The sequence below is a fragment of the Diuraphis noxia genome, unplaced genomic scaffold (assembly GCF_037042655.1).
Source record: "Diuraphis noxia isolate RWA-SAM2 unplaced genomic scaffold, SU_Dnox_SAM2 contig0005, whole genome shotgun sequence".
In the NCBI taxonomy this organism is placed as follows: Eukaryota; Metazoa; Arthropoda; class Insecta; order Hemiptera; family Aphididae; genus Diuraphis; species Diuraphis noxia.
In genome coordinates, this window is record NW_028301715.1 from 49,545,130 (window position 1) to 49,561,516 (window position 16,387).

Sequence of the window (16,387 nt, forward strand, 5' to 3'; positions counted from 1 at the left end):
TAGAACCATAATAATATAAATTTTTTATTAGCGCTATCTATAAAAATACAGATATAAAAATAATGTAATTTATATAATTAATTACTAAACATAACTCAAATACATAAATTCGATGTAAGTTAAATAATTCAAATAATTTAAATTGAATTTATTATTTTTAGATATTATGTAGTATAAATACATTAATTTAATACTTTTAACTTTTTTGTATTCACCAACAATAATTTATAGGTATCTGAATCATTGAACATTCGTATGGTATGGAATATTCAACTAGTTCTATTGACAGTTAATTGTTGCAGTGATTAAAATTCTTATACAAATAACAAGTATTTATCCCAAAAAACAATCAATAACTTATGTCTAATTGTTTATATTACTAGATAACTTAATCCCATACAAAATTTTAAAATTAAAAGTGTTTTTTGTATTAATTGTTAGTGGTTGTATCATTTTCAATTATTTTAAGCGCATCTTCTGCCTCTGTTGCAAGAAAGTAATCATCAGACTTAAATATCACTGGTGGTTCATAGGCAGGTAATTGTCTAGAAGAATGGTCTTCTTGTTTTTTCTAATAAAAATAAACACAAATACTTAATAATATAATATAATGTTTGCAAAGTGCATTAATTATATTACTATTAACTTACAAAAAAAGGTTTTAGAATTGTATTTAGTGGGCCATCCTTATTGATAGGCATACAAGCCTCAGCTTCAGTTAGTTGTTGGTCAACCAACTCAACATCTTCACCAACTTTATTAACCAGCTTTTCTAATTTATTTACAGAATCTGTGAGTTCAGTAACCTTGGATTTCATTTCTTTTATTGAATCATAATGCATCACAGTACTTTCCATTCGTAGTGCACGTACCTATAAGTAATGAATGTAAGTTAAAATTGTGTTAATCAGGCATTATTAAAAATATATGATTCTCATGATTATCTACCATTTCCATAAATGTCTGAAATTCTTCCAATCTGGTAAGCATATCTTCGACTACATCTTTTAACGCGCTAACCTAAGAATGTAAGGAAAAGCCAGAGAATAATATAATGTAATACACAATATACGAAGATATACCTAAGCGTACTGCCTGTCAAATATTTTAGTTGTAATGAAGTTACCTCATTTTCATTGTCGACCTTTAAGTACTCAGAATAATCGATGGCCAGCTCATCTAACATCATTGATTGGTTTATTCTTGCAAGTTTTTTTTAAATACTTTTTGAACTGTTTTGACTTTAAGCAGCAATATATATAGGCAAGAAGTTACAACTGAAAAAAAAAAGATTAAAAAATCAATCAGTATAACGATTCAAGAATAAACAACTGTCAACAAAATATCTATTTTATTTATTAATTATCATAAATGACTATACAAAATACTTACAATCGGTACATAGGTAATCAGAATACAATTAAAGATTTACCTAAATATAATATACATAAAAAATAGTAAAAATCTAAATTCTTTAATTAGTTTAATCGACAAGTTTGAGTGAAGAGTGAGTAAGGACACTGTAGGCTGATATATTGTAAGTGAATAATTGATATCTAAGTGACTTAGAGTAACTGTGTGACTGTGTTAATGAGTTAATGAGTCACAATTTAAGATTTATAATTTTATATTTTAACTAGCTCACCGTGCTAGTATTTTAATATAACTATTATAACTTAAAGCAAGACATTATAGACAATAAATAATATTATATTATCATAAGTGAATTTAACAAGTGACAAGAGATATCATCGTTATCAACATGGCCTGGATATGGGCGCACAGATTCAAATCAGTGATTCCCAAATTGTACTCCATGGAGCAGATGTCTTCAGTAAGTAAAGTTGTCTTCGTCTAACAAATATAAAACATATCAAAAACTGTTTTGCGCGGGAAACAACAAAGAAGGCTACAGACATAACGGAATTCCTCCATATAAAAAGGAGAATTTTGTCCGTGAAATATCGTTTCTATTATTTCGATATTGGAATTACGAAAAAAGTCATTCAAGTTGAAAAAACACCACCGAAATAATTAATATTGAAAACAACAAGATCTTTTTCCGTATAATCTTACAACTTTACAAGTGATATCAAATAAAAAAATAAAAACGATATTTTACAGAATTTGAAATGTTCTACACTAATCAATTTGTAGTTTTAGCTATCACTACAGTTCTGTGCTACAGCCCGCGAGTGCTCCGACTGCTCCGAGAGCTCTATCCCGGCAGTGGCGTACCTTTCCTCTCCCCAAAATTTTTTTTTTTATTTATATATTTAAGTAGTTTACAATCTATACAACATTATGTACAATGGGCAAATTTTATAATTAATATAATATGAAATAACAGATATTAGCATTTAGGGGCAGTCACTCAGCAGCACCACCCGACCGAGAACATTTTAGATGTCGTGGGTTTTTTTTATTTTTATTATATTATTTTAGCAGGTCTCTAGGCCACTGCCTTTTTAGTCTTCAAAATTTTTAGAATTGATACGATTTGTTACGTTCAGGTGCCAGGTGATCCATTATTCCATTATGATATAAATTTAAAATTCAGGTCTAAGTACACCTCTGTATAGCGGTTAAATATTAAATAATAAATAGTCCGCGGCTCCGCGGCAACGAAAACTAGCCGGTGACTCCAGACACCCGTCCGCCAGAGGTTACCCATGGGTTCTCAAGCTGCAACTCGCCGCTGTGATGTTATATAATATTATCTAATATAATAATATGAAAATAATTTTTATATTAATAATTTTTTCAACCATTTTGCTCACATAATTTGTATACTATTAAATTAATATAATATACCTATTTAATCAATTTTAAAAATCGCCACAATTAGTTTTACGCGCATGTGGACCACTGATGGAAAATGATCGCTAGAGTCGCGTCGTTCGCCGGCGGACTTTAATTCTTTATTCTTCCTTCTTCCCTCTGGCTCCTATATCCCTTTGTCCGTGATTGTTGTTTACACCGTAAGTATAAAATAAAACAATTCTTTTCGTCGACTATATTCAACATAATATATCTTATTAAAGAAAATAGAAATAAAGAATAACAATGTTTTTACTTAGTTTTGTCATGTCATTACATTTTAGCAACAATTAACAATGTTACAGATTGTTGTAGATGATACTTGAGTAATAATATCAGTTTAATTTGTACTGTGTCAACGATCAGTAAACAGTAAGTACTTGCTACTACTAAGACAAATTAAGTTTTAATTAATGTATCTCTAAGCTCTGACCTCATAACAGTTTATAGTTGGTGATACAAATCGAATACTCAACTTATTTTTTTTTTCAATGCCGGTATAAAGAAAAACGTAGGTACAATTGCTATATAATTACCTAACTAGTTTTGAAACCTACCTATTTAAAATTTTGTTTTTAAAAATTATGTTTCCCAAAAAATTCTTTCAAGTCATGTTCCCAAGCTATAGTTACTATCTAGAAGTTTGCAATACTAAATCAGTTACCGCCGTTACAGGTGTGAAAAAATGCAAAGGGATGTTTTTAGATCATACTATTTACATGGTTCATTATCCCCAGTGCGGGATAATGTGGGATGATCTTAACAAGTTTAGCCTAGCAAAAGCGAAGTTCTAGGATATTTTGGTCGTTTTTGTGGTATACGCTATTTAAGTATCCTTGTTTCTTGGATACAATTTAGTCATTGTTCTATAAAAAAACATTGTGAATGAATATCCAGGTTTAAAAGTATTGAACGGTTAGTCTGAATCTCATTGGTTCATTAAATTTTTTGTAACTAAGAATCTCGTTTTTGGTGTCCAGAGCCGTAAGACCCATGGAGTGATTATACTTGTTAAATCATGAAGTCGAACACCGAGTAACTCATTTGTGGATTATTTCCATCCCTGTTGGACCGAGTTCCAATCTTTGAACTTACTAATAATGTTAGTTGTATGAGGTGTTGTTCAACATTTCAAAGTGAGATTTGTAATTTACAAATCCTTTAACCTGTAGCTTACCTCCTTCAGCCTCCTCCCTCTCGGTCTAGGTATTATGGTCCAGTATTCTATAATTATTTTTGTATTATATTGTTTTAGGTATGATATTGTTAGAATTTTAGGAATTCTTTTTTTATTACTATTATGTATTCTTTATAGTTTATAATATAACTCATTACTGTTATCAATTTGTCTTTGGTAGTTGGCCAATCTTAAGAATAGTGTTATGATTTCATATACAAAAAAAGTTTTTTTATTGTTGTCACTTTTTGTGACTTTGGGGTTCTATTTCATCATCTTTTCTGGTAGACAAATGTATCTATTGTTGATAATTTGGGTGGCCAAAACAAAATTTACACACTTTTATTTATGTTAAACGTTTATTCTATTAAATTACATATAAGACAATAAATTCCGGTAATTTCCGGACCAAAATGTTTAGCCAATGCGCCACTGCATATCAGTGTTTTCATATTATTTATGACAGTCTAAAAACACATATCCAACATTCTCTACTACTACTAAATTACAAGTTTATCGTAAAAGGAATCTAATTTTAATAGTTTATGTTTACAGTACTAATTGAGCAATTAACAAAACATTAAAGAAGATTTATATTCAATATGAAACCACTCAGAACACCTTTTAATGATTGTGCAATAAAATCTATGTAAGCAAGTATAATATAATTAATGAGAAGTTACAAATTAAATTTTAACCTATATTTGAAAGAACTTTATTTTATTAACCTAGGTGCTTTGATAATTTGTGTATTATATCTAAATTATATATTAATTTCTTACTTACCAATCAATAAGAACTCAATTTTTTTGCAATTTTTTTTAGGTTTAAAGATTTATTACATGGTTCTAGAGTGTTGTCAATCCCACTTATTAGATGTGATAATCAGATATTTAACAGAGTTATTGAACTGGAAGTTATTAATGATCAAGTATTCAATAGAAGTATTAAAGAGGAATGCACTGATGAAACAGACTGCAAAGATGATAGTCAATTATTTCAAATAGAGTATGTATTATATTTAAATCATAGTTAGTGTTACATTAAATTTATAATACAATTTTATGTTTTTATTGTATTACATAGTACTAGAATGTTACCATCCCCACATAATATATGTGGTGGTGTTCAAGAGTTTAGTGGAGATATTAAACAGGAAACTATTGATGATAAAGTATTGAATGGAATAGTAAAAAAAGAAGTTACTGATGATTCAGACCACAAAGAAGATATTCAATTATTACAGATAGGGTATGACTTCCATTTATATCATAGTGTAACATTAAATCTGATTATACAATTTTATGGTTTTATTATATTATATAGTTCTAAAGTGTTACCATCCTCACATAATAGATGTGGTATTCAAGAATTTAATGGAGATATTAAACAGGAAACTATTGATGATAAAGTATTGAGTGGAATAGTAAAAAAAGAAGTTACTGATGATTCAGACCACAAAGAAGATATTCAATTATTACAGATAGGGTATGACTTACATTTATATCATAGACTATGATTCATAGTGTAACATTAAATTTGATAATACAATTTTATGTTGTTTTAGAATGTTACTATCCCACTTATTAGATGTAGTATTCAAACTTTAAATTGTTATAAAAAAATTTGTGTGTAAAAGCATATCTTTAATAATTTTTAATTGACATTATGATTGACCATGAATTTAATTTTAAAGCTGTCTGAGGCAACATATTTGCTGAAAAAATAAAACAAAAATAAATTTCTTATATCTACTTTTAAATAGCTTAAAAAGAGTCAAAGTATTTTGATTAATTTTTTTCCAAGTCTTTACATACATGTTCTGTTAAAGTTTTCAAGTACAGTTGAATCCTTTTATTTGGAACACAGATAATTGATACAATTGCATTATTGAAACAAATTGTCACTGGACTGGCTGTATATTAGAATATTAAAAATAAACCGGATTATTGAAATATCATATCAGTTATTTGAAACAATTAGACTAAGGTCAGTTGACAATATTGACACAGGCACTGGTTATCCAGGATTAACCAATGTACTTTAAGAGGACGTGATACCCGCATGTGATGTCTCCATCTTACAAATACGTAACGTGGTACATTTTTCGCTCAGCAGAACACGTGTAGCTCCGTTAACTTAAAAATTAGAGTGAACTGACCTCTTATAAAATTTAAAGGCAAGATTATTATCTAGACAACCTCATATGCTTTTTATTTTATATCAAATTTAAAGTGAGTTATGAGTATTTTAAAATTGTGAATTTTTTGTGCATCTTAAAATACTCATAACTTCCTTTAAAATTTAAATATATTTAAAAGCATATGAGGTTGACTAGATAACAATCACACCTTTAAATTTTATAAGAGGTCAATTCACTCTAATTTTTAAGCAAACGGAGCTACACGTGTTCTGCTGAACGTAAAATTTACTATATAATGCACTTGTAAGACAGAGACAACACATGCGGGTATCACGTCCTCTTAATCTTATTTTTGCTGTCATTACATTTATTTTTACCGTACCTACACAAGAAAACAAGCATTGATATATACATATTTTAAATAACATGGTAAAATATATACAATATATGATGTAATCATATATACTTTTTTAAATTATACATACACAGTTAAATATACATAATATATAAACTTTTACAAGTTATTCATACATATTTAATAATACATTGTATATTTGTTTTTTAAATGTTTGAAAATAATGCTTTTTTTGGGAATACAAAGAAATTTAATGAATCAAATTATCATAAATATTATCTATATTATGGTCATCCACTATGTTTAATGTTTTTACTCATAAAACAAATTATGCTTCAACTTTGCCTGTGAATAGGATAATGTCTATAGATAATGACATAAATATTGATTTATTTAACTTTAATTCTATTAAATCTTTTAATATTTATGTAAACAGAATGTTTTGCACTTAAATATTCTATTTGTGTTATTTTGTAAAAAATTGTTTTTGATTTATTTGTTTTATTTTCTTCTTGAATTATAATTAAATTAATTTTGTAATTGAATCATATGATCCGTTGGAATAATAATTAATAAATATATATATATATTTTGAACACACAGTGAACAGAAAGACATGACAAATAAATATAACAGATTTTATATCAGTTAAACTTATGAAAACAATCAACAATTATGAAAATTATATGGAACATAGATAATGTATTATACTCCAAGAAAATATTGATATTATAATGAATCAAAGGGTTTTCTACTTCTTCCAATTTATCTTTAAAAAAAAACTTATTATTTAAATAAATAAATAAATAATCATTTTTAGCATCAAAATTTAAAAAAAAAATTAGTTTTACCAAATTGGCTATTTATTTAAAAAAGTTAAAGTATTTTAATTTTTTTGTATTAATTGTATATCATTTAACTACCTATAATTGTATTGCAAGTATACATAAATATTGTAAATATATATAAAAAATCAAAACAAATATTGTTAAATATGGATTAGAATAAGAGTTATTTCATTTGTTAGGTGTTTCTATTTCAACTTGTATATAAATCGGTTGGTAGTCATCAGTTCTCAAATGTATTATTAGAATCTACATAATATGTAGTATTGTAGTTATAATGATTTTTTCTTATTCAATATAGGTTATCATTTTTAAAATACTCAATTTTATTTTTCAGAGTTGAAAATGGAGAAAATTCAAAGACATTAGATACCAAAATAAAAACTGAAATAGACATTATTGATGGTAATGAATTTATAGGAACAGTGCATAGAGAAACATTGGATACTGAAATAGACATTATTGATGCTAATGAATTTATAGGAACAGTGCATAGAGAAACATTAGATACCGAAATAAAAACTGAAACAGACATTATTGATGGTAATGAATTTATAGGAACAGTGTATAGAGAAACATTGGATACTGAAATAGACATTATTGATGCTAATGAATTTATAGGAACAGTGCATAGAGAAACATTAGATACCGAAATAAAAACTGAAACAGACATTATTGATGGTAATGAATTTATAGGAACAGTGTATAGAGAAACATTGGATACTGAAATAGACATTATTGATGCTAATGAATTTATAGGAACAGTGTATAAAGAAACATTAGACACCGAAATAAAAACTGAAATAGACATTATTGATGGTAATGAATTTATAGGAACAGTGTATAGAGAAAAAAATTCTCCAGAAATCATTAATTGTCTGAATTTGAGCAAGACATCAAACTTAAAAGAAAAGCCTTTGACTGATATTTGTGACAAAAGATCTAAAGCATCCAATTTAACGAATCATTCAACGATAAATACCGGAGAAAAGCCGTATATATGTAATGTCTGTGACAAAGGATTTTCTACAAAAGCTTATTTTAAAATTCATGAAAGTTCACATACTGGAGTAAAACCTTATAAATGTGATACCTGTGATAAAAGGTTTTCCATATCATCACATTTAAAAATTCATAAAAGGATACATACTGGAGAAAAGCCTTATAAATGTGATTTCTGTGATAAAAGGGTTTCTTCTACTTCCGATTTAACAAAGCATATAAGGACACATTCCGGGGAAAAACCGTATAAATGTGATGTCTGTGATAAATGTTTTTCTATATCATCGCATTTAAATGACCATAAAAGGAAACATACCGGGGAAAAGCCATATAAATGTGATTTCTGTGACAAAGGGTTTTTTACTAATTCCAATTTAACAAAGCATACAAGGACACATACCGGAGAAAAACCGTATAAATGTGTTACCTGTGATAAAGGGTTTTATACTTCTTCCGATTTAACAAAGCATACAAGGATACATACTGGAGAAAAACCGTATAAATGTGATTTCTGTGATAAAAATTTTTCAATATTATCACATCTAAACATCCATAAAAGAATACATACAGGAGAAAATCGGTATAAATGTGATTTCTGTGATAGACATTTTTGTTCATCATCAAATTTAAAAAAGCATACATTGATACATACAAAATGAAGCCATTAAAATTTGATTCATGATCAATCTTTTTCTTATGCTTCTGCTTCTGCTTTAAATACCCTTCAGTGTCCATGAACAAGTGCATAAAAATATATTGTGAGATATTTATTAATATAGGTTTAGTTCCTTAGTGGCAGTCGTCCGATACTCAGTTATCGCTTTGTGAACCGTCGAGTCAATTGGTGAATTTTTATAACGAGCTCATTTTTATTAATTTCAATTATAATTTGCTTTATTCATAAATGTCCTTAACTTGACATATGGTTATTTTTATAGCTATATTTATACGCATTCTCACCAAGTGTCTGAATGTTCGCTTCCTACAGCTGAATTATTAAGTTACTTATTAATATATTATATTTTATAATTTAATATAATCTACGGTTACGCAACACTACTTCTGTTGCGTCTTATCTCAAGGTCGTTGCCCGAGCTCTAATTACCTCATCACCAGTGTACTGCCACAATGCCTACTACTTTGCCTTATATCAAGAAAAAAACCAACACCAAAACATCATTAATATCAAATCAACACACAAAACAAACAAATCTGAATAATAATTCAAATACAAATACCAAGACCAAAATCCCCAATATAACATCTCCAAATTCCGGTGAAGGCAATGCTTGGACTACTCAACAAAAACGAACTCTTTCAAACTCGTCTTACACAAAATCTGATTCATCGTCAATCGTCATTCCCAAAGAACGACGACGTAATTAAAACTAAAAAAAACTATTTTCTTCAAGAAACCGTTTTGAAGTTTTCAGCTCGATGGATCATTCACCCACCCCCTTGAATCTTCCAGTTAAGGTCGCTTAGTCTTCTGTTTCTGAGCCAGATCCAAATGTAACTACAAAACCCATTATCCCCCCCGCCTATTTTCGAAAAAACGTGGATGATTTCCCTGGTCTGTGCACAGAAGTAATTAAACAGATTGGTGTTGACAACTTCAACTGAAAATCTACAACTGACCGATTAAAAATTCAAACTGCAAATCCCGAGTCATACAGAAGACTTGTCAAATTCTTAAGAGAAGAAAACGCAGAATTCCACATCTACCAATTACAGAAAGACAAACCAACTCTTGTAGTAATTCGCAACTTACCTTTAAATCACGCCTTGTGATTTAATAAAAGAAGAACTAATAACTCGTTTATTCGAAGACAGACAAGTAACGCCAGTTTTACATGGGCTCAACAACAAACTGTTACCTCTCTTTTTCGTAGAGCCCACGTCTCATTCAAACGAAATCTATCAACACACTTCCTTACTTCACCCTAAAATAAAAGTGGAAGAACTCCATAAACATAAAACAATTTCTCAATGTATAAACTGTCGAGAGTATGGACACACAAGTGCTTATTGTTGCTACCTATCTCGATGCGTATGCTGCGATAGTGATTATCATTCATCTTCTTGCCCAAATTCACGTGACGAACCCCCTCGCTGTCAATAAAATCATCCTGCGAGCTACAAAGGATGCCCAGTCTACAAAAATCTGCAACTTCGAAAGAATCCAAATACATACTATAAAAATTTAACTGTATATATAAATTCTAATCTTATGCCTCAAAATGTACAAGATGGTCACCCAACAAACCTCATCCCTGCTCTGCACCTTCCTGCACAGCATTTAACTTTGCAGCAGCTGCTTCCGACCAACCCTCCAAACCTGCTCCTCCACACATACCAGTTTCACCCCCCACCAGTCTCTGACATAAATACTCTAATGACAAGCTTCTTGAGTGAATTTAAAACTCATAAATCAATTAATATCACTACTTACAAAAGTAATCACCAGTCTATTAAATAGGAAAAATGAGTAACAGTCACAAAAACTTCGCTCTTAATTTTGCAATTTAACGCAAATGGCCTTAAAAATTACATAAACGAACTTCAATCTGTTTTATAACAACGCTCGTATTGACATTGCATTAATAACTGAAACTCACTTCACCAAGTTCTCTCATTTCTATATCCTTGAATTTCATCTAATTAAAACATCCTCACTTTTCAAACCTCTTCCTGAATACTGTCATGATTACATTTAATCTTGCTCCATACTAATTAAATAGAATAATTTTCCGATCACTATCGGAACACCATTCCCCCCCCCCCCCCACCCTTTGTCATAATATAACCAAAGATATATTTAACGATTTTGTTGGTTCAATTAAATACCAACTTCATTATTGGTGGTGATTACAACGCCAAACATCAAAGCTGAGGCTGCCGTGTCAATAACCCACAGTACAAGGCTTCTCTATCAAAAAAAATTTCAATATTATCTCCCCTCTAGGACCCACCTACTGGCCTACCTGACTCAAAAAGAAGCCGGACATTCTCTATATTTTTGCTGCTTAATTACCCCGCAACTTATATTTCTCTACTAAAAATGTCCTTGACTTAATCTCTAATCATTCTGCGGTTCTCCTTTCCATCTCAGCCACTCAACTAGCACGTAGTAAGCCACTCAAATTATTCAACGGATCACATTCGATTTCATGATTTAGTAAATGAAAATATTAATCTAAAAATTAAATTAAAATCCAATCTTGATATTGATGATGCCGTCAACAGTTTCACATCTCTAATTCAATCGGCTGCGTGTGTCGCCATTAGGCCCGCTAGGACCAAAAACTTCGACCAAATTACAACTCTAATTTTATTTACACTCTAGTCTCGGAAGAAATCCGTAGCCTAATTGTTGAAAAACGTAGGGCAAGAGCAAGATACCACCTCTCCCGTCTTCTCACAAATCAGCGTATAACAAGCTAACAAACTCCTTAAAAAAAACTTTGCAAAACATAAAGCAAATGCTTTTGAACAAAATTTGAACAACCTATCTACTTCTGATGGCTCCCTTTGGAGAGAAACCAAACAACTTCTATTAAATATAAATCCCTTTATTTTCCATTTAGAAAACCTGACAATTCATTAGTTATCAGTGACTTAGAAAAGCAGAAGTATTCAAACACACTTATCGAATATTTTTCAACCTCGCGCTGATACTCGGGACCCCCTTCACATAGAGAACGTTATAAAATGTTTAGACTCCGTTATCTAATGATTCTCTTCTTAAATACGCCATACCAAACGAGTTAAAAAATATAATTCTTAAGCACGCAAATAAGAAATCTCCTGGTTTTGACCTAATAACAGCTGAGCTTGCAAAGTCAAAAGTTTGTGATAGACTCATTCTTCAGCGGTTATCCCCAGTTTTTATCTCAAATAACATTTTCCCTTCATCGCAATTTGGTTTTCGAGCTAAACACGACACAATTCAGCAAGTTCACCATTTGGTCGATGCTATATCAACCTCTCTCAAATGTAAACAATACTGTTCCTGTGTTTTTATTGACATTTCTCAGGCATTCGATCGTGTATGGCACAACGGCCTACTTTTACCAAACTTTGTAACTTTCTCCCTCTTCCTTATTTCTTTTAATCAAATCATATCTAATTCATCAATTTTTTCAAATTCATATCAGCTCCTCTACCTCTCAAATGGCTTTAATCAATGCAGGTGTACCCCAAGGTGGCATTCTATCTCCTTTATTATTCGACATCTATGCTTCTGATCAACCTGTCATCGAAAACATGCTTGTTCCTGACTACGCTGACGACAAAGCTGTAATTTCAATCCATGAAAATCCCTAATAGCCTCACAAAATCTTCAAACACATTTAAATCTCATATCATCGTTGTACACAAAATGATGAATCAAATTGAACCACAGTAAATCATTACACACCACCTTTACTTTAAAAACATGGACTCTGCTCTCCAGTTCCAGTGGATAACATTCCTATACCTTCATCCGATACAGTGAAATATTTAGGACTCACCTTAAACAAAATATTAACTTGGAACCCTCACATCAGATCCATAAAATTAATATTAAACTCGTTCTCGTATACTCAAAACTATGTTAGTAAAAAACAAATGCACTAGTCTAAAAAATAAACTTATAATCTACAAAACATTCTTAAAACCTATCTAAACTTACGGTCTTCAACTATAAGGTGCGGCAAAAAAATCAAATCTTACGCTACACAATGATTTTTATGTTAAAACAATCGAAGAAGAATCAGTAATTTTTTACAAACGATTTTTTTCATACTTGGCAAATCATTAGTAACTTAAATACCTTAATGTTTCCTAATAATCCTTGACGTCGCCTTAAAAGGAGATGGTGCAGAGGTCTATTACAATAAAAATTCACCTAATCTCTAATCTCTTGTACCTCAACATTCACAATTACCTCTCATGCTAAGAGTCACTAGTGGGTGACTTCTTAATCACGTCTACCATGTTATTTTTAAGTCTCTTATCACATATACCTATTGTGCTACTTAGTATAGATTGTATATTTCTTTATATAAAAAAATATATATATATAGGTTTATTATTACAATTATTTCAAAGCTTATAATATGTTTTAACGTATATTTAGATATCAACTTCTAATCTTTAAACAATCTTTATTTCAAATTTATAGTACTTATGGTATTTATTTTATAATTGCCTCCTTAAATTTTAAGCATTCAATTGTGTTTTCTTTAAGATTTTTGATGTTATTCTTTTTGTTTATATAATTTTTAATGCACAGACGTGTTTAAATTTAACTCCACATTCATCACAATTAAACTTCTGTAAATAAATTATATTTGTCTTTTACTACCAGTTTGCAATTTTGGATATAAAATAATAATAAAAAAATGTATTTAGCAGTTTTATTTTATTTACAGATTTTATAAAAAAAAATAATGTATACTGCAAATTAAATCTTTTTTTTAGAATCATTTCAGATTCAAATAATTCTATTTCACTTTTGTTTGAATTGTGAAACTATATTAACTGTTTTGGAAGAATATAAACAATACTCATCTATAGTATGAATACCTGGTTCTTTTAAATTAATTTTACACCAAGGAGAATAATTTAGAACAGTTCTTAATAGTTTCAGTCTTAGACCTTATGCTTTAAAGTAACAATCATCATCAAAGTGGGTGGAACAAATTCCAACGTTGCCGGTATTTTTCCTGAATGGTATTTTTGATTTTTTCCGTAAACTTAATCCATACTTATTAAGTGAGTAATTTTTAATTATTAAATAAATACACAAATTTAAATCTTCGTGGGACACCCTGTATATAAATATATATAATATATTTTTATTGCAGTTCTTATTGACACGAGAGATAATGATGATGATAAAAAAAGGTGACCATGTTCATGCCAACCACTAGGTATCATGATTCTATTACTCCTAAATGTGACATTTGCATTTTGCTTAAATATATTTAAATTTAAATCGTGGTTTAAAAAGCATAAACTTTTGCATGTAGTTGGACATACTATCCAATGTAACTACTGTCCGAAATCATTTATTTATTTAAATAAATAATCATTTATTTAAATCATCCCAGATTTAGGTGGGGAAATTCAAAAATCTATGGCTGTCAACATTGTGGAAAACAATTTTTGTTAAATTTTAATTTAAAACATCATATTGACTCACAACACAATGAGAATGCAAAAAAAGTATTTTGTCCGATTTGCAAAAAAAAAAAAAAAAAACTGTGCAATAATAGAGGATTAGGTACTATACCATAACAATCGAATACATATTGGCGCTAAACCTTAGGTTTGTCGGTGTCCAATGGACTTTCATGCGCTAAATTATCTTATATTAAAGACATCACTCATATGTATATTATATTATGAAATAGTTGTGAATACCGGCCAAGGTGTCTTAATGTCATATGTCTGTATATATATATATAATATGTTACTGTACTTACCTACGTACTCATGTATTCGGTGACCCTGCACACGGGTGCACCGGAGAAGTTTTGAAGTTTTACTCCATATCGTTCTTTGGAACGGTATCCAAATAAAATATATTGAGCTGGTTCCGTGTACGTGCGTCGAGTACGGTGACAAGAAAAAAAAAACATTGGCCAATATTCATATTAAGTTATATAATATTGTTCTCGCGTCGGTTATTATTATTCGAGATCGCGGCAGTGGGAGATAGCTTGCAGCACGGCGGTGTTATCGTCATATCACCAACCAAAGGAGGGAACATCATAATATATACCCACTAGAATAGATATTATATTTATGATACAAATTGACGATCCTGGTGTGTGTGTGTGAATTTCGAACGTTACAAACATGTTATCTTTTTAACTGACGAAGGAGGTTCAATTTAATTTATTTATTCATCAATAATAATATATAACTTATTTGTGTACCTACATTATCTTGATGTAAATCAAATATAAACCTAAAAACACATTTATATTTTTAATTTTATTCCTTAAAATTTAATTAATTTGTTTGTTGTAACTAAATACATCGACACGTCATCGTTATACACACATCCACTGGATAGCAGACTACGCCATATCCTTTCCAAAGATATCAGATACGAGGATATAGGAACGGTAATTTATTTTTAAGAATTTTTATAAGTAATATACATTGTAATATTATTCTATTCTTTAAAATAACTCTTTAGAGTTATCATAACGATACATCAAAATTCTCGAAAAAAAATAATTTGCTAAATAATGTGCCGTTAAATGATAGTGGGGTTCTCATTAAAAAAACAAATGTTTGTATCCGATCTACCGTTTTCACTCTATATACGGCTGATATTACAGTAGATATTTAAGTTTGTAAGGCGCAGTGGCAAGAATTATAAAAAAAATTTGTTTTTCTCGAAATAGTTAAGGTGACCCACTACTATGTTATACTGACCTACATATTATTATACCCACCCACAGTTCATTGTTTTTAGGCGTTGACTGAGCAACACTTGAGCCCTGTATGCTACACGCCACCCGGAGATGGCAAATTCAACAGTGGTTTTCAATTGGCGCGGAGAATTGTTGTTTTCAAGAGATACGAGAAACACCAACGATAAATTTATTTTACGAACAACGTAGGTACCTTATGCAATCCATAGGGTTGAAATTTAATTCGCGGGAAAGCTGTTTAACGTTTAAGTGCTGAATTATACGCCTACGTACAGTGAGTAATTTATTTAAAAAAAAACCATTTCTTATTTCCGTTTACTACAGTTCTTCCGCGTCTTAACGGCCAACTGTTTTAGAGCCGTGTGAAGGAAAAAACCAACGAAGCAGATAAACGTCAATATAAAATTGCAATGCCGAAGAAAAAAATAATAATATAATCGTTTAATGTAACTTCATAAAATGTCTAATAACTATTACTGCTGATATTATTAAACGCGTGTACGATATATTTTAATGTTATTAGTAGGTATATCATTTAAATAGGACGATTTGACTTCAAGCAAGCCCTCCACCTATTTCCTCTATAAAGCATAATATTTTATCCAAATT

General features: G+C 29.8%; 2 protein-coding genes across 5 annotated transcripts; one reads left to right on the forward strand and one right to left on the reverse strand.

The window, feature by feature from the left end:
• Blos4 (biogenesis of lysosome-related organelles complex 1 subunit 4) lies at positions 1-14,953 on the reverse strand. 2 transcript variants are annotated; one of them, XM_089228288.1, is made up of 5 exons: positions 14,816-14,953; positions 1,127-1,277; positions 949-1,020; positions 651-872; positions 1-571 (listed from the first exon to the last, which is right to left on the reverse strand). In XM_089228288.1, exons 2-5 carry the CDS (start codon positions 1,187-1,189, stop codon positions 431-433), a joined length of 498 nt encoding a protein of 165 aa, XP_089084414.1. In that variant the 5' UTR covers positions 1,190-1,277; positions 14,816-14,953; the 3' UTR covers positions 1-430. The 2 variants fall into 2 exon arrangements, with proteins under 2 accessions (XP_089084414.1, XP_015366962.1); XM_015511476.2 differs by lacking the exon at positions 14,816-14,953 and adding an exon at positions 1,393-1,720.
• Positions 2,831-13,734, forward strand: LOC107163865 (uncharacterized). Of its 3 annotated transcripts, none has more exons than XM_089228287.1 (7): positions 2,831-2,981; positions 3,126-3,192; positions 4,540-4,646; positions 4,823-5,005; positions 5,084-5,248; positions 5,324-5,485; positions 7,678-13,734. In XM_089228287.1, the coding sequence occupies exons 3-7, from the start codon at positions 4,600-4,602 to the stop codon at positions 8,999-9,001; spliced, it is 1,881 nt and encodes a 626-aa protein (XP_089084413.1). In that variant the 5' UTR covers positions 2,831-2,981; positions 3,126-3,192; positions 4,540-4,599; the 3' UTR covers positions 9,002-13,734. The 3 variants fall into 3 exon arrangements, with proteins under 3 accessions (XP_089084413.1, XP_089084411.1, XP_089084412.1); XM_089228285.1 differs by having other exon boundaries at positions 4,553-4,646; XM_089228286.1 differs by lacking the exon at positions 2,831-2,981 and having other exon boundaries at positions 2,988-3,192.
• Positions 14,954-16,387: the final 1,434 nt, after the last annotated feature.

What these genes read in the sequence shown, in the direction of transcription:
- LOC107163865 (XM_089228287.1), top strand. Translation starts at nt 4,600, where the DNA reads ATGAAACCACTCAGAACACCTTTTAATGATTGTGCAATAAAATCTAT. An exon ending in GATTGTGCAATAAAATCTAT is followed by an intron (nt 4,647 to 4,822) that starts GTAAGCAAGTAT and finishes AATTTTTTTTAG; the next exon opens with GTTTAAAGATTTATTACATG. An exon ending in ATTCAATTATTACAGATAGG is followed by an intron (nt 5,249 to 5,323) that starts GTATGACTTCCA and finishes TATATTATATAG; the next exon opens with TTCTAAAGTGTTACCATCCT.
- Blos4 (XM_089228288.1), bottom strand. Translation starts at nt 1,189, where the DNA reads ATGATGTTAGATGAGCTGGCCATCGATTATTCTGAGTACTTAAAGGTC. An exon ending in TTCAGACATTTATGGAAATG is followed by an intron (nt 873 to 948) that starts GTAGATAATCAT and finishes CATTACTTATAG; the next exon opens with GTACGTGCACTACGAATGGA. An exon ending in CAATTCTAAAACCTTTTTTT is followed by an intron (nt 572 to 650) that starts GTAAGTTAATAG and finishes TATTTTTATTAG; the next exon opens with AAAAAACAAGAAGACCATTC.